The 18890-nt window shown below is 32.0% G+C and overlaps 3 protein-coding genes across 3 annotated transcripts; 2 read left to right on the top strand and 1 right to left on the bottom strand.

Annotated features, from left to right (window-relative positions):
* Nucleotides 1–1258: 1258 nt before the first annotated feature.
* Nucleotides 1259–5395, top strand: LOC105795385 (probable alkaline/neutral invertase B). Its single transcript, XM_012624991.2, has 5 exons — nucleotides 1259–1398; nucleotides 1854–2378; nucleotides 3007–3438; nucleotides 3919–4477; nucleotides 4961–5395. Exons 2-5 carry the CDS (start codon nucleotides 1932–1934, stop codon nucleotides 5254–5256), a joined length of 1734 nt encoding a protein of 577 aa, XP_012480445.1. The 5' UTR covers nucleotides 1259–1398; nucleotides 1854–1931; the 3' UTR covers nucleotides 5257–5395.
* Nucleotides 5396–8160: 2765 nt separating this feature from the next.
* Nucleotides 8161–11930, top strand: LOC105795384 (uncharacterized). Its single transcript, XM_012624990.2, has 6 exons — nucleotides 8161–8480; nucleotides 9953–10152; nucleotides 10693–10833; nucleotides 10917–10997; nucleotides 11406–11530; nucleotides 11622–11930. Exons 1-6 carry the CDS (start codon nucleotides 8258–8260, stop codon nucleotides 11668–11670), a joined length of 819 nt encoding a protein of 272 aa, XP_012480444.1. The 5' UTR covers nucleotides 8161–8257; the 3' UTR covers nucleotides 11671–11930.
* A 541-nt stretch (nucleotides 11931–12471) lies between these two features.
* On the bottom strand, nucleotides 12472–15953 carry LOC105795383 (5'-methylthioadenosine/S-adenosylhomocysteine nucleosidase). The gene is made up of 8 exons (XM_012624989.2): nucleotides 15618–15953; nucleotides 15449–15512; nucleotides 14702–14793; nucleotides 14244–14350; nucleotides 14042–14116; nucleotides 13875–13949; nucleotides 13383–13475; nucleotides 12472–12980 (listed from the first exon to the last, which is right to left on the bottom strand). Exons 1-8 carry the CDS (start codon nucleotides 15709–15711, stop codon nucleotides 12783–12785), a joined length of 798 nt encoding a protein of 265 aa, XP_012480443.1. The 5' UTR covers nucleotides 15712–15953; the 3' UTR covers nucleotides 12472–12782.
* Between the last annotated feature and the right edge of the window lie 2937 nt (nucleotides 15954–18890).

Here is an 18890-nt window from a genome sequence, read left to right as displayed (position 1 = left end):
ACTTATGCATAGTATTGGATTAATGGCATAATTTGATCTATCAGATTTAATTGCTAACATTTTGGATCAGCACTAATAACAAAAATTGACTATCATTTCTAAACTTAAAACAATTAATTGATATGATACTAATATTTTAAAAACTTAATTAGTATGCCTTAAAGTTTGAAACAATTTAAAATTAAGCCATAATTTGAGGATGTCTGGTGCAAATAATCCATTTTAATATTCACTAAAATTAAACTTCTTAATAAATTCAAGAATTACTTAGATTAAACTTGACTTGTTAGAACTTGATTGAATAATAATAAGAATACAAACAAGAAACAAGTTTGGTGTAATTATATGCCCAAATCCAACTTGCTTATTAATATAAACATGTCATTTTCATAAGCTGACGGCTATTAAAATATTAATTTTTTATGGAAAATTGTTTTAAAGGTAAAAATCAATCGAGAAATTAAAGTGTAATTTTATCATTATATTGAAGGGTTAAGGTTTTCTACCCTTTCTTCTGCCCCTTAAATCTTATCAAGGAAAGAGTTAGGGTCCTTGTCCCCAGTTTCCTCTAAAGTGGAAAATTTTTTATTTAAACATCTTTATAATTTATAAAATTTTAAAATAGTAATAATAAAATTGTACTTTGGTCCAGGGGTGAAGTTAGAAAATCTTTTTAGGGGAGCTAAAATTAAATTGTATTTTTTACGATAGTAAAAATGCAATTTCACCATTTTAATGGCCTATATCTTTATAAATTTTAAATGATTAAATCAAAATTTTATATTTTTAAGGGCCAAAGTACAATTTTACCTTTATTAATTTAAAATTTTAAAAATTTTAAAAGGATTAAATGAAAATTTTTCATTTTAGGGGGACCGAGCCCCTATCATCTCCCTAGCTACTCTCATGCTTTAACCCCTCAAAAATTATAAAAATTTAATTTAATCATTTAAAAAATATAAAAAATTTACTATAGTTAAAATCTTTTGATCAATTTTCATCCAATTAAGTTTTATATTAATTTGGTTTTATTATACAATTATATTTCATTTTCACCCTTCACCTACTAAACCCCCCAAAAAACAAAAAACTACATGCATTTCGTACACGTGATTGTTTCAAGCTTCTTGGCCTTTTTAAGATTACCCAGCTGCCGGTCACCTTATACTTATTTCCTTAACGAGGTTTACTGGTTAAGCCGGTTAACCCATCAGCCTCATCAATTATCAAATGGAATATTTCCATGTATATTATATATTTAAATTCATAATTACATAAATACTTCTCTAGTACTATATATTTCCATCCTCACTCTTCAAACTGAGATGATTTCTTCAAAATTTTTTCTCCTTTTCTTTTCTGGATCCTTGACAGAGTATAAGCCTTTGCTCTAAGCAGGTTAGTTTTTTTTTTTTTAATTTTTTCCATTTTATATGATTTTACGATGAAAATATTAGCATATATGATGCATGCAACACTGTTTTTATGATCATAAACTCATCATTTCTGTTCGTCTTTTTTTTTCTTATTGATTTTGTTAACCTAAATGTGTATTAAGATTTGAATTTAGTGATTTTTTTTTGCGCGAAATGATATATGTTGATAATGATATATACGTGAATATTTCTGTTTGATTAGAAGCAAAACATGATGGAATTGAATTGAACTAGCCGAATTAGTCATCGATTCGTCTGTTTAATCCAGGAATTTTATGGCCTTGTAGGTTTTTGATCTGTTAACTAAATTTTGTTAGTTAATTAGTTGCTTTCGCTTTGGAGCTGCAATTTAACATGCAATTTCAAGTGTTAAATGATTTGAAAATTTTGAATCCTGTTATTTACTTCGGATTTTAGGTTGTAGAAGATTTGAATCAGAATTCGGTTACATCAGTTTGTCTTTAGCGTTTAGAATATATATATACAATTCGGAAAATGTCGACCCCGGATGTGGATGTGAATCAGAATCAGAATCAGAATAAAAACGTAAAAGCTGAGGATATACTCTGCCCCCTGGCTGAATATGAAGAATGTGATTTCTCAAAGCTGTTAGAGAAGCCTAGGCTTTTGAATATAGACAGACAGAGATCACTTGATGAAAGGTCGCTCAGTGAATTATCGATTGGGATATCTCCGCGTCATGCTACCAGAGCCATTGATCCTAATTCATATCGCTTTTTTGAGCAATTGGATTCTATTTGTTCACCGGTGGGTAGAAGGTCAGGTTTTAGTACACCTAGGTCACAAATTGGTTTCGACCCGCATCCGATGGTTGCCGAAGCTTGGGAAGCCTTGAGAAGGTCATTGGTGTATTTTCGTGGTCAACCGGTCGGGACTATTGCAGCATTGGATAATACTGAAGAAAACCTAAACTATGATCAGGTGAGCACTCTCTTTTCTTGTAACTCTATCTCAGTTAAGAGTGAAATTAGTTCGATTTGCGTATACGTATGCTCTCTTTGTTATGAGAGCTGATAATTGTAGTGGCCATGGTGATGCAATATGAAAAATCTTCAGTTTAAGAGCTGAGTTAATTGTCTATTTCTTCATCTTTTGCAGTTCTGTGGCTCTTTTTCTGAGCAAATTGCTAATAAATAGTGCCTAATTCCTAAGTAGAAGATACTATTATCATATTTTGCACTGCTAGTATCTGTTTCTTTTCCTCATGCTGGTTCTTCTGACCTTTATTATTTACTTTGACTGCTATATGGTGCAAGTTATAGAGGTATTTTCGTTTTTCCTGTTTGTATGATTTGAAATAACATTTTTGTTATTGATTTAATAGGTGAATATATCTAGTTCTTTTCATCTCTTTCATTTTAATGTTAGCAATGTTAAATATAGTATGTTTTCTTTTTAGATTTATGTGATGATTTTATCCATTTGATTTGTGTTTCTTTATTAAGCATTCTATTTCTTGAACCTCCTATGAGACTAACTTTGTGAATTTCCAATAAATGTTCTGGTTTGTAACGAGTTCTTAATGTGATTGCTTATGTTTTCTCCAAAGGTCTTTGTGAGAGACTTTGTCCCTAGTGCGTTGGCTTTTTTGATGAATGGGGAACCAGAAATAGTAAAGAACTTCATTTTGAAGACTCTTCGCCTTCAATCATGGGAGAAAAAGATCGATAGGTTTCAGTTAGGAGAAGGAGTAATGCCAGCTAGTTTTAAAGTGCTCCATGACCCAGTTAGGAACAATGAGACATTAATTGCAGATTTTGGTGAGAGTGCAATAGGAAGAGTTGCTCCTGTTGATTCTGGATTTTGGTGGATTATTTTACTTCGAGCATATACAAAGTCTACTGGAGACACTTCATTGGCTGAGTTGCCTGAATGCCAGAAGGGTATGCGCCTAATTCTGAGTTTATGTCTCTCAGAGGGATTCGACACATTTCCAACCCTTCTCTGTGCCGATGGTTGCTGCATGATTGATCGTAGAATGGTGAGTTTTTCACAGCACATATAGCACTAGCATTAAATAGAGTTTTGCCTATTTCTATAACTAAAAGTATAATATTACTTGCTTGACATTCCTTTTTTTAGTATATCTTCTTGCATCTATATAATGGTATGTGCCTTAAAAAAGTAGCACTCGTGTATTGTTCTATTTTTTATAGTTTACCCAACTATTGTTTACCATATGGGCCACTAGCAATTTTATATTTGAAATGGTGATGATTATTTGATCCAAAATGAAAGTAGTGGGTCGTCCTTTATCTCAAATAATCTTCTAGTGGTTAAGCCTGATAACATGCTTTTATTTTGGGTTGTTTTATATATGATAGTGCTTATACAATGAGAGTCTAAAGGCTTGTACATTAGGTCTTCGATTTATCATGGGAAATTAGTTTCAGCACCGCATTCCTATTTTAAGTTTCAATACTGTTGGGCTGAGCTTTACTGCTTCTCATCGTTTCTACAGGGTGTATATGGCTATCCCATCGAAATCCAAGCTCTTTTCTTTATGGCTTTGAGATGTGCTTTGCTTCTACTCAAGCAAGATGATGAAGGAAAGGAGTTCATAGAACGTATAGTTAAACGCCTGCATGCCTTAAGCTATCATATGAGAAGTTACTTTTGGCTCGACTTGAAGCAACTCAATGACATATATCGGTTTAAGACGGAAGAGTACTCTCACACCGCAGTTAACAAGTTTAACGTAATGCCTGACTCTCTTCCAGAATGGGTTTTCGATTTTATGCCTGTTTATGGTGGCTACTTTATCGGTAACGTTAGCCCTGCAAGAATGGATTTCCGTTGGTTCTGCTTAGGTAATTGCATCGCAATTCTATCATCATTGGCTACTCCCGAACAATCAACTGCCATCATGGATCTTATAGAATCACGCTGGGAAGAGTTGGTCGGAGAAATGCCGTTAAAGGTTTGTTATCCAGCCATGGAAACTCATGAATGGCGGATTATAACAGGATGTGACCCCAAAAACACCCGGTGGAGTTACCACAATGGAGGATCATGGCCAGGTACGATTTAAGACTTATCGACCCTCGTTCTATCATACGTTTCTTATGTTTAGGTAAAAGTACCATAGAGACCCTTGTATTAGTAACCAGATTGCATTTTGCCCCCTCTACTAAAAAAATGAGCAAATTAGTCCCTATATATTAGATCAAAGAGCAAACTGGTCTTTCTATACAAATTTTCATCCATTTTTACTATTAAAAACTGATCTTGTATCTCAACATGAGGTATAGTTACACTTCACGTTGAACTATTTAGTTATTTTGTCAATTACACTAGTTTTTCATAGTAGAAATGGATAAAAATTTTAATAAAAATGATCAGTTTGCTTTTGATCTAATATATAGGAACTAATTTGTCTAATTTTTTGAATAAAAGGGTAAAATGTAATCTGATTATGATTACTAGTATAGGGGCTTCCATAGTACTTTACCCTTATGATTGATGAACTTCTTATCATATTTTGCTTGCTGCATTGTGTCCAGTGTTACTATGGCTTCTCACAGCCGCTTGTGTGAAGACTGGACGTCCCCAAATTGCAAGACGTGCCATCGAAATAGCCGAAGCCAGGTTGCTGAAAGACCATTGGCCAGAATATTACGACGGAAAGCTAGGCCGATACATCGGTAAGCAATCACGTAAAGCTCAAACGTGGTCGATTGCTGGTTACTTAGTGGCGAAGATGATGTTGGAAGACCCATCTCATTTAGGTATGATAGCGATTGAAGAAGATAAACAAATGAAGCCCATTTTGAGAAGATCATATTCATGGACTTTATAGAAAAAAAAAATTGTAGCTTTTGACTCACTGACCTGTTTAAGTAGAAGGGTTTAAAAAAAAAAGTTAAAACAGTTCAATAATATTTGGTCATTGTAGAATATATTATGTTTCAGTTTAATTTGCACAATTACTTTTTCCATTTTTGGGCTTATTTGAAGAGACATTGAAATATATTAGTCAAAAATGAGAAAAAATAAATTAAACTAAAAAATCTAATATTGAACTAAACTTTTGGGGTTTGGTTAAAGCTGTTTTTGTTGCTATGTATGACTTCTATCTAGAGGTGTTCATGGGCCGGGCGGCCCGGCCCGGCCCGACGGCCTGTCCGAAATTTAGAAGGGTTCGGGTAAAAATATAGGCTCGAAATATGGGTTTGGGTAAAAAAATGAGGCCCGTTTAAAAAATGGGCCGGGCCTTGGGCACGATTTTTTTTCCCGGGCCCGGCCCGAATATATAATAAAAAAATATTCTTTTTATATTTTTTATATTTTAAAAATTTTTTTAAATTTTTTTAAAAAATTGGTGTTTATTTTTAAAAAAGGGCCGGGCTCGGGCCTAAGAATTTTTTCTCGGGCCAAGCCCGGGTCTAGTATGCGGACCAAAATTTTTTATGGGCCCGGCCCGGCCCATGAACACCTCTACTTCTATCTACATAAACAAAACAAAAAGAACATTGTAATGGTGGTTATTGGGTAGACCGGGTTCGGGCTGCTCGGTTTGTTTCGTTGAGCTTAAATTAAGTTGGCATTGTTATTATTATTATAATAATTTATGTAGTATTTTTTTTAAAAAAATTGAATTAAAATTGACTCCAACACTAAAGGGTTAATTTAATCTCAATGAATTGAAAATTAATATTTTTAGTAACTTAATCTTTTAAACACATTTGATAACTCACAATGAAAACTACTCTGATGAATTGTTATTTTATTTCACAAAATTTGTTGAAAATGATAAGTAGATAGAAATCTATTTATCACTTCATAAAGAATAAATTCAGTAGGTTTTATTTTATTTTATTTCATTTTATTTAAGATTATATTATCATTTATCAAATAATCTATTTATATTTAATGTTTAATTTTAAATAAAATACCAAATATATTTTATAACTTATATTCAACATAGAATTTTTAGTACTTATTTTTTAATATTTAATTTTTCAGTTTATCAAAGATAGTTTAAATTAGATAAAATTAAACTTCATATATAATTAAGTTAGATAAAAACTTCATTGATTTAGGTATGATTGAAATATTTTTTGGTAATTTTTATATAATATTTTAAAGTTGTTTTTACTAACCTAAATTTAAAAATTAAAATTTAATTATGTTCAACTCAAATAATTATGATTTAAACTTATAAAAATCAACATAAAAAAATACAAAAAATAAAAATGAAATTAAAATTGATAAAATTATCGAAAATGTAATTTTCGATTTAAAAAAAAAAACCTCTAGGTGCAGGCCCCACCATGAATAGGTACAATGTTGAATGGTCTGATAAGCCACTCACTTGTCTTCATCCTTAGATGTCAAACTAACATAGCCAAGATTTCACTTCAGTTCCTTCTAAACATAATAAACTCAAATGTCCTTAACATTACTCACTTTTTGCATTAATTATCAATAATGTATTTATCTATTATATATTATAAAATATTGGGTAAACTAGCCGATTGAGTTTTAGCTCAACTGGCATGAGTATTATTGCTAGTGTAGGAGGACGTGAGTTCGAGTGTGCCAAAGTGCATTATCCTTCTATTTAAGGGTTGGAGAGGGGTTATGTCTAGTTTTAGACATCTTGTTAAAAAAAAGATATGATCAGAACTTATAATGAGATTATTCAAAAAAGAACTCCTAAACTAAACATATAGACAATACTTGGTTTAGTTGATCAATTGGACGAACTATTAGTGTAATTCTATTTTGGTTATAAAACTTCAAAAAAATTAATTCAATCATTAGTGTTATTGACATTAGGTATTTTGGTCACTCATCCTTTAAATCATTAATGGAATATTGACATAACCTATTTTATTGGCACAATAATAAAATTAGCCCTCCACTATTTATAAATTTTACCAAATTGGTCATAATTTTAAAAATTCAATACATTTAGTTTTTAACTTTATGCATTATGTCAATTTAGTCTTAATTGATAGTTTAAGGACCAATTTGAAAGTTAAGGACCGAGATTCACTTTTGCTCCTTCTAAACCTCCTAAACTTAAGGATTAATTTGAAAATTAGGTTATAATTTAAGGAAATTACTAATTCTATCACAAGTGCGTATGTGTGGAAATCACATATTTAAAACATAGATACTTGTTTAAAATAACATACAATAAACAATAAAACATATGGTTTAAAATTAATTATATAACCGATGGAGATAATACAATATGTATATTAAAACAAAATTATAAAAAAATTAAAACAAATATTTGGTTAAATGGCATAGATATTTTAATTATTTTTAAAAATAAAAATAAAATATTCTCAAAAATTTAATTTTTCTAATTACATAAGGATATTTCCATATTTATTTTATCAAATTGGTGACCTGATTGAAAGTTATCAAACTTAGTTAGGGACATAATAAATAATATAGATTATTATTTTATATAAAAAATATCATATATATATATTCTTTTTAATTTCAACCCAATTTTCAATTATTGGTTCAAAATTTTTAAAATTTATCATATAATTTTTCTTTATTAATTTACTATTTTAAATTTAAATAATAAGAAGAATTTAAAAAATTCTACTTATTGATATAAATAATTAAAATTGAAGATAGTAATTAATAGTACATAAATAAAGGATTTATTTTTGGCAAGAAAATAAAGGATTTATATTCTATTAAACAAAAACTATAAAATAAAATCCCAAAAAGACTTCCATTTAACATTACGAATAGGCGGATACCCACTTTCTCTAAATCCCACAAAATTTCCATTACTTTCTCGGGAACAAGAAAGAAAAAGAAAAGACATCATGAGGGCAGAGAAGAGGCTGATCCACGCGGCAACGATGTGGGTGAGACGACAGCCGCCCAAGGTGAAGGCTTTTTTGGCGGTGGTGTCGGGGATGGCGACTCTTGTTTTGCTCCGATTCATCGTACACGACCACGACAACCTCTTCGTCGCCGCCGAGTCTGTCCATTCTCTCGGAATTTCTGTACTCATCTATAAACTCACAAAAGAGAAGACTTGTGCCGGTAATCCGCAATTAAAAAAAAAAAGCTTTATTTTTCTCATTCGATAATTAGAATTTATATTTTTGATTAATTTGTATTTAAATTAAATACATAATGAATGGGTGACTTTGCCCAAATTTAGTAATTAAAAAAAAAACCGTAAAGGGTAATTCAAAAGCTACAAAATTTTAGAGGTTTCTATTTTAATGCTTGTGCCGATCGGTGATCAATTTTAGCTTTACTCGTTGTTTTCTGGGATTTCTGGCTTTGTTTTTTCTTTTTTTAATTTTTGTTAAGATTGAAGGTATGAGTCTTTTATTTTTGTTTTTGTGACATGAATTCAATTTTTAATATTATTGCTTTGTTCTAATTTTTCTTAACCATACCGATGTGGGAGAGTTTTTGATTGATTTCTTGTAGGTTTTAAAGTCAACTATGATATTTATATGTGTGTTTATGTATTTACATGTATACGTATATATATGCTATTAAGTGTTCTTACTATGGTATCATATCAATTTTATATTGAAGGGTTTCTTTTTATCCAAAGAAATCCGTATATATATATATATATATATATATATATATATAAAGACATCAGAGTTGATATTAAGAACACTAAATAGCATATATATATATATGTAGATATAGGAGTTGTCTTCAATTAGCTTCGTGAATTGATATGATACCATATTAAGAACACTTAATAGCATATATATGTGTGTGTGTATGATATTTTTGTTTGTAAACTATGCTAATTCATTTGCTTGATTAATAAATATATATATATATATATATATATATATATATATATATATAGGTGAATGTACCTCAGAGATCCTTCTATTATAGGGACCTGATTAAATTAGTCTCTCTACTATTAAATGGATCAATTTAGTCCCTATACTATTAAAAGAATCAAATAATTCCAAATTGGAATAGAGTTAATGTTTACTCTCTAACCGAGTTAATATTTTAAAAGTTTTTATAGTTCTGTAAATGAAATCTTTTGCTTGGAGTTGAACTGCGGTTGGAAAAAATAAATTTTAAGACATTTTTATACAGCAAATGTTAACTCTGTTACAGTTTGGACTTATTTGATTCTTTTTAATAGTATAGAGACTAAATTGGTTCATTTAATAATAGAGGACTAATTTGATCTAGTTCTTATAATACAGGGACCTCCTAGGTACTTTAACCCATATATATGTTATTTATGTAAGTTTGTGCATAAATTGTATGTATGACCAGAATATTTGATTAATAAATAATAGAGTTTTTGGAGCAAAATAAATGCTGCCTCTTTTCTTCATGACATTGCTGCTATGGTTCTAAATCATTTCCCGTTAAAATCCCAAGAAGTCTTTTAATCTTTGTCACTTATTTACGCTACATAAACTGTGCATTCTTGATTAACTATGTTTTAACTAAAGTGTAGAAGTTATTTATCGGCGAAAAAATATTGGATTTACTTTGTTTTTGAATGTTCCCAGGACTATCTCTGAAATCCCAAGAACTAACAGCTATATTTTTAGCTGTTAGGCTGTATTGTAGCTTTGTCATGGAATATGATATACACACCATACTTGATTTAGCCACATTGGCTACAACCTTATGGGTTATTTACATGATCCGTTTTAAACTCAAGTCGAGCTACATGGAAGACAAGGACAACTTTGCTATTTATTATGTTGTAAGTTTCCACCTGTCGTCCTAACTTTTTTCTTTACTTTTATGTATGCTGCCCCTGTTCCGGATATTGTTGGGTTTAGAAGTGAATTGCTACCGGCATTATCTCCTTCGGTTCATGCTTTTTAAGTTGATGGATGGTCGTTTTTTGTTCCAAAGCTTATTCTTTCATTCGTATGAGGTGTTTGTAACCCTTGAAACGAATGTCCATGCTTACAGAGGTAAATTACCGGTTAGATTCTCTGTTTGTGATGGTATTCGCAGGGCATATTTATAACTACTTGTCTTACGAGCGGTCATTTGTCCTCAATCATGCTGTTTGTTTCAAACACCATCGTGAAAGTGACCTTGTACTTGCTCAGTTTGGTTTAATAGATAGTATCATATAACACCGTTGAACCAAACCCATCGAGGTGTTACTTTTTGTGGCCTTAGATATTGGCTCATATTAACCGCACTATTATCACCTTTGTCGCTCTTGTGGAATGTTATTGCGATCACTTTCTAGCAGTCATATCCTTGCTCTTTTGTAAATTGGACGCAGGTTATCCCTTGTGCAGTACTAGCTCTGTTTATTCATCCATCAACTTCACATAATCTTATGAACCGAATTTTCTGGGCTTTCTGTGTATATCTGGAAGCTGTTTCAGTTTTACCTCAGTTGCAAGTGATGCAAAATACCAAGGTACTAATGACTTAAAAACTATAGATTACATTTAGAAGGCTTATAAGAGTGCTGCTTTAACTCATCTTCTCGTGCTTTTGTAGATTGTCGAGCCTTTCACGGCTCATTACGTATTTGCATTGGGTGTTGCAAGGTTCCTCAGCTGTGCCCATTGGGTTCTCCAGGTTAGATCGTTGATGAGAGGTTGACCGTGATTGGTTTTGGTTAAAATTTTTAGGGTAAACTACATTAATAATCACTCAACTATAAAAATTTACAAAATGGTTTTGGTCATTAGTTGGTTAACGTAAAAATGGAAACATCCAAAAATTTAAGATGGTTGGGTGACGAAAAAAAGACAAAATTGAATAGTTGAATGACCAATTTCTAACATTTTATAGTTGGATGATTACTTTGTAAATAATAGACAACTCGAGCATGCATGATGATTGGCCTTGAAGGTCGAATTGATGTCTACTAACCATGTTGTATGTTAACATATAAGCATTCTAGTGCAGCGGTGAAAACATATTTTTATTACGATGGTGATTGATTGCATTGGGATATTAACTCTTTTCTACCGCTTTCAACAGGTTTTAGATAGTCGAGGACACTTGCTGGTTGCCCTAGGTTACGGATTATGGCCTTCTATGGTTCTTATTTCGGAAATCGTTCAAACTTTCATTTTAGCTGACTTCTGTTACTACTACATCAAGAGGTCCATTTACACAAGCTTTATAGTTTAATTGGTCCAAGCTTAAAACATATAATTAATGTTTACTTACATAATCATATTTATGTCTTTACAGTGTATTCGGAGGGCAGCTCGTTCTCCGTCTTCCCTCTGGAGTGGTATAAGTGAAGATGCTGTCGTGTAGTCGTTGATGAGCTTGCTGACTGAAAAAAGAAGTATGACTCGTTTCCGTAATGTGGCAAGTTATCCTTGTTTAAGTTCTTGTTTTTCGCTCTCGACGCCTTTCTTTTGACTCGATATCAGTGGATAGTTTGTATACTTCGGAAGAGGATATTTATATCGAAAACATTTCATAGATGGATTAACTCTTTTTTTTGTGTCAAATCCTTAAATTATTAGAATAAGCTTTAAACATTGATTTCAATTAGTGAAAAATGCTATTACTATTATGTTATATAATAAAATGGATAAGGGATTCATTGAGAAGCAAGAAGGGGCTCATCAATAGTGTATATTTTCCTTTTGTACATGTCATGAATCATGATAAGAGTAAATTTTCAAGTAGTTTTGACGAAAAGAATTTTTTTATTCTTTTTAAAGATGATAAGAACACAATCAATGTATTGGTTCTGATGCCAATTTTCATAATTCACTTGGAATGGATTGAATTTCACACTCAAAAAGCTAAAAAAATCTCACAAGAGATTGTTTGTTTCGTTGTCAAGATAATACGAACATAATCAATATATTAACTCTGATAATAAAATTTGAAGTTTTTTTAAGTCTCACAATTTTGTACTAGAAAAACAAAAGATACAAGTAACTGTTTGTCTCGTTCCATGTATGAACACAATCAATTTGTTAACTCTGATATCAAATGTTGTAATTCAATAATGCATACTAAAACTTTTTAACCTATCAAATCTCACACGAGATCAATTTCTTACAGCCCTCAAGAACTGGCATTTCCCATGCAAAAGGAAAGCTACAATTGCATTCGTAAGAGGATACACATAACAACAAACATAGACTTATATGCTTGTAAGCAAAATTCAATATAGGGCAAAAGCCAGTGTGCAATGAAGCCCACTATGTAACGTTAAGACTGTCTTATTCAAACACTCGACTACTTAAAAACTACGGATTGTTTGTTGCTGTTTTGATCTCTAAAAGAAACACTCATCTCTAATGTTTGCATCTCATGGATGTAAGAATCACAAGTTTTTTATTGTCCATATATTTTTCAGAATGAAAACGGTGATAAGTAGGGACACAATCAAAGTTCAGGCAAGCACTTTCCGCTGATAAAATCGATGACTTGAGTGACGACTTCTTCTAGAGTCGCAGTCACTGCAGCCAAATTCTGCAGGAATTCCTCTGCAGTTGGTTTCTCACCATCTACTATATCGGTCACTGCTTTAACAAATATTGCAGGGACTTTCAAAAGCTCTGCCACATAGGCTACAGCTGCTCCCTGAAACAAAAAACAACAGGAAAAATTTAAGGGCTTAATGTGTCAAATATTGCAAGGATTAAATAGAATTGTTTTCACTTTTTAAGGGGGGGCCAAAGTGCAATTTTATCACATAATAACTTTGAATTCTACCATTTAGTAGGGACTAAAAGATAGTTTTTCCATTTGAGGGGGGCCAACGCCCGTGCCTGCCCCCTCTAAATTCGCCCTTGAATAGAAGGACATGAGTTCAAGCTCGTATCATTCTCCAATTTAACGGTTTTGGGGGGGGGGGTGTTATGAGTAATAGTAGGAATTGCATAAAAAAAAAGCCTCTTTCAAAGTAGCATGCATGGTTTGCAAGGATAATATGATCTATTTCGCAATTTTTCTTCATGACATGGGGGGTGTTTTGGTGATTACCTCCATGTCTTTAACCGTAGCATCGTTTGCGGCAATTGATGCTTCATCATGAGGGGACATATCCAAAGAATCGCCTGTGGATAACTTTCCGGTCTGAAACATAAAGCCAAGTATAACGATGGAGTGTCCCTTGACAAAGGGTAATAACTAAAGAAAAACAAATGTACACGTGGGAGACCCGAGGGAGCAGATCAAACAATAACCATGAACAACATGCATATTACTAATCAACAGGTAAATCGAATAGCTATCTTTGTATGAAGTCGATGCAGGTGCAAGCATTTCAATGCGCAAACGGCATACAAGTTATATGGGAATGATAAACAATGGTCTTAACTAACTGATTAGCAATTTCGAGGGAAAGACACTTAGAACAAGGAAACGAAAACAGATTTTAGAAGTTCAGTATAAGCACAAAATACAAGAGTTCAAAATACAGCCAACAAACCAGCTTTGTTGCCGGACGAAGTGGAATACAAGCAAAATAGTTACCTTCAAATTAAGAGCTTTCAAGAGATTTGGTGTTGAGTAGGTCTGCCGCAAACCAACACCGTATAGATCAAAAACCTATATAAGAAACAACAACAGCTGGGATTGGTATCCTTCTATCATGGAATAAGAAGTAAATGAATTGAAGATTAAGGGTCTGTATTACTCACCGGGATTGGTATTCTTCTATCATGGAATGCAACATGAGATACGAGAAAAACATCACCGATCGCAGCTCCTTTTTCCTGGAAAAATTGAAGAAAATCATTAGAAGCAATGTATACCTAATAGAAATGTAGCTAAGGATCATTGCTATTACAACCTTTCTTCCTTAATTTGAAAAAAAGAGGAAAATTTGGTGCTTGGAATTACCTTAAAGCCGCCGGCAGTGCCTGCATTTATGATTAGGTCTGGCTGCAATGCTTGGATAGATGCATAGGTCACAAGAGAGGCAGAAATCGTGCCAACACTATCAACCCCTGCAAAGAATTAACCAAACAATTCAACAAATCGGGACAGTGAACGGAAGAAACTTGCACAACAGACTCAAGTACTCACAAATAAGTTAAGCATTTTCAAATAACATATGCTCAAAATGTTCGAATACAAATACTATCTAAACAGAAGTTCTCTTTTACCTGATGCAACGTTTAATTACATTCTTTCTTTTTTCCGTGTTTTTGGTAAAGGATTTAATCAGAAAGCTCTTAAATTTAGACAAGAACCATAATGTATAACTTCCAGCTAACTAAGAATTGCTATATCACTTCGAAAGTAAGATTATCAACACTCTGGAAAAAAGATGAACTTTTGCGTGAAAAAGTACTTACCAAAGGTTAAATCTTTTCCAGGCCAAATTAGATTGATTGTGATGTCCTTGTATGCACCATGATAATGGATCCAAGGGACCCCTTTTGGAAACCTGCAACATTCATTAACAAAAGAAAAACACATAAGCAATGTTGAATAATAGCCAAAACTAGACAGGAAAACCGATTGAGCCTTAGCTCAACTGGAACCGTAATTAGGAGAACGTGGGCTCGAGCTCATATTTTCCTCCAATTTAAGGGGTTGGAGAGGGGGGGGGGTATTGATAAAAGTAAGCACCGTATCAAATAACTAGACATGAAATAATCATCTGATAATTAAGTCCATTCCACTAGACATTGATAGTTTGCTCTTTTTGATTAGTAAAAACTAGTTACACGCAACAACATCCGTTGGACCAAGTGGTAAGAAGCTCGACAAGCTTGCCCCCTGTTTAGGGGTTCAACTTAACTCAACTTAGAACTTTTGATTACTGACACCCGAGGGGAGGTTCTCAGGGGAAAAAAGAACACATAGCATAAAACCAAACACCAAATATACATATCTAACAAGCACAAAATCAATAGTTTTAGCACGTATTCCAATTCAAAAAACATAGCAAGAGAACATTTTTGTTCATAAAACTATAAAGATCCTGCAATAACTCGCTATCCATCGAAATATTGATGATTTAAAGATTAACCCAATATCAAAATCATTGAAACATTCCAAGAAATAATAGAAAAAGGGAGAAAAAAATGGGAACTCACGAAGAATGAGGGTTTTCAATCAACTGGAACTTATTCACCACCGGCAAAGCTTCTGTTTGCATAGCTATATCAATAAAAGAAGAAAACCCCAATAAACATCACCATAAAAATCAATAGAAATAACAAAGATTGAAAAATAAAGGAAGAAAAAGAAAACTGGGTTTATTACCAATGATGATAAGGATCGTTGAAATTGGGTGTTTTTCGACTTGAGCAACCATGGCTTCCACTGAAGCTTCTGATCCTTCTCTATGAGGAGCCATAGTTGTGTTCTTTTGAAAAATCTTTTTTTATTATGTATGTGTCTCTCTCTCTTTGGCTTCACCTTTTATTGCCTTTGCCGCTGCTGGTTTTTACCTTCTTCACCTTGGGGTTTTGATTTTCTTTTTCCTGGAAAATCTGGAAATTTGATAGTGGTGGGCAAAAGGACGATGTTATCATTTAAAGATTTTCAACCATTGGTCGAATGAAGGTCCATGAGAGAGGCTCTTGATCTGATGGTCACGCCTGCATGTGCGTGTTTATGTTTACTCATTATATACGGGTAGCAATTTTCGGTTAAAATTTAGAAAATAGACTAAATTAATTTAATTGAGCAAAAAATATTAGGCCAGTAAAATAGGTTGGATAAAAAATTAGTCTCGTTTAAAACATGAATTGGGCTTAAGATTAAACATTCAATGTCCGAATTAGGTCCAGTCCGACTTATTTTTCTATGTTTATAAATATAATATGTTAAGTTATTTCTATACATTATATAATTTATAACATATAAAAGCTAAAACTATAATAATATATAATACTATAATGTAAATATTAAAATTATCTATAAAATTTTAATACATGAAAAAAATATTAAAATATTAAATTAAAATAATATCATTTTAAAAAATTCAAAAAAACATGAGCAGATTTGGGCAAAAAATTTAGTACCATATTTTGAGTTGTGCCGGACATAAGCAAGTATAAAGCATGTTAATATTATGCTTTAGCCTGATGCAAATCTAACACAACCCGATCTATGAACACCTATACTCTCACATTTTCATACAGTGTGACTCACCTTAATATTGTCATTGAAGCTAAAGTCTTATTGACCAATATCAAGGGCCGTTAGACATAATATGTCTACCGTGTTAGAATATGAGAGAATCATCGCTTTTCAAAATTAATCTTTTTACTATGTTGAAAGTTGAAATTTGATCTAAATAAAAGATTAGTCGCTTTTTAACTATTATTTGGTCACATTATTAGGATGAAATGAAAATTCAATTCTTTATATTCAATCAATAATAAGTTTACATACTAGCAATATTACAAAAGTTAGGATGATTCACACTTGGTGCAAAAATATTGGCAAGTGAGATTTCGATGCGTATTGCGAATGAGCAACATGGTTACGACTATATTACAAAAGAGACTGGTAGTGATGTTGGTCGATTAATTGTTCTCGAGAAGCCTCCACTGTTTGTGAGACACATATATTTTAATCTTGTTCTAAATTTCTTTTCTTACCATTTAAAAAAATAATCTTAAGTAATCACTTTGACCACGATGTTATTAGGTAAAGAGACTAGAATCATAATTAAACTAATCAAATACATTATGTATTTTCCCTTGAACCCAAGTTTTAACTTTTGACTTATTTGATTGGGTTTTTGTAAATATTAATTTTAACATTAACATAAAATATAAAAAAACCAAAGTCAAATAATGAAAGTTTGAAAGTGAAAGTTGGTAAAGTTATGTACCATCATTAACAAACAACTTCACTTTCAAACATTAACCTAAAAGGCCCACCCTTTTTTTTTTTTGACCCGAAATTTTGATATTCCGAAAATCATATTAAATTTCGATTAAATTTAAAATTAAGTAATCTAAATTGAAACAAATCTCTTTTAAAATTATTTTCAATATTTATAAAACTTAAACCCAATAATTAATAAGGTTAAATTAACTATATATGCCGTTTTTTTTATTTGGGGTGGGTTTGGATGGGCGATTGGGTGCGGTACGGTGCGTTTAGCTTACTTTTTGTCTCACGCTACAGTATCACTACAGTATCTAATCTCACCACCACCGTTGCTTTTACACTAACCACATGTAAACGCACCGCCCATCCAAACTCACCCTTCGTCTTTTAGGCCGTCTCTTTTACGTTTAAGAAAATAGACAATATTTAGAGAGAGAGAAAAGAGAAAACCCGTCCATCCAAATTATGTAAAATAAGAAAGAACAAAGAAGACAATAGTTTTATGTATTTCACGCGTGGAAGGGGAAGCAGGACGTGGACCACATTGCAAAGTAATCAATCTCTTTGTTTCTTTACTTAATCCCTCCAATATTTCCACATGTGGTCATATTTGTGGCAACTTTTTGCATGTGTTTGTTCCTTTGTGCTATTGTTCACTTGATATATCGGTCCGGATAAATAGATTAAATCAGTCTATGAGTAAAATCGTTCGAAATCGGTAAAAAGCGAAAATTAAAAGAAATTTTTTCTTTTTGGGTACAAGAAGCAGGATAAAATCTTAACTAGACTAGGCGAGTCCAAATCATTTCAGAGCAGTCATCATGTAGCATTTGAAGAGAAAAAAATTTGTGATGAATTGATTTATAATTTTTTAATTGTTTATTTAATTATTGTTGGATTAAAAATCGAATTAGGAAGAGGCGATTTAGCTGATTCGACCATCAATTCGATTTTTAATATATTGATCTTGACTCAACCCTTGCACTTTGGGCTATGTAACTTAGGTTATCAGCATTGCATATCCTAAGGCCTAAGCACCTAACTGGTTTATCCGTGTAGTGTTGTGTTTAATGATGTTTGAATCAAATCGGTTAGATCGTGAATTGATCGAGATATGAGTCTAGAAAATGATATTAAACTGATTGAATCCGAAATTGATACAAATCGACTAAAAAATCGGTTGAGTCGACAACTGAACCATAATTTTTTTATTTCTAATATTTTCTAATCAAATCGATTAGATTGACGAACCAATAGCCCACCGATTTAGATATAAAATTAGTGGTTGTGCTATGCTTTTATAGCATATGTCCAAAAAAGTTAATGTTTACAAAACCAGATCAAATTAAAAACTATACATCAATTCAAAACAATGTAAAAACAATGTAAAGAACTGATTTATCCCATGAACTAAAACGAGTCAATTAAACCAATAGTTAAATTGATTGACTGGATTTATGTTTTATCAATTTATTTAATTTAAATAAATCAAACAGATCGAATCGATAACCAAAGAATTGATTAGTTCGATTCCAAAACATTAAAATAAAACTGGGTTTTTTATATATAAAATCTGACAATCATAGACAGCTCAAAAGGATGTTTCATATGTCTATCACACAATTTTCTGGGTTTCTTTTTCACTTTGGTACTAAAAAGCCAGTGAAAATATTGTATTTTTGTACTGTA

The sequence above is a fragment of the Gossypium raimondii genome, chromosome 3 (genome assembly GCF_025698545.1).
Source record: "Gossypium raimondii isolate GPD5lz chromosome 3, ASM2569854v1, whole genome shotgun sequence".
Taxonomy (NCBI): Eukaryota; Viridiplantae; Streptophyta; class Magnoliopsida; order Malvales; family Malvaceae; genus Gossypium; species Gossypium raimondii.
This window is presented reverse-complemented; position numbering and strand designations above follow the sequence as displayed.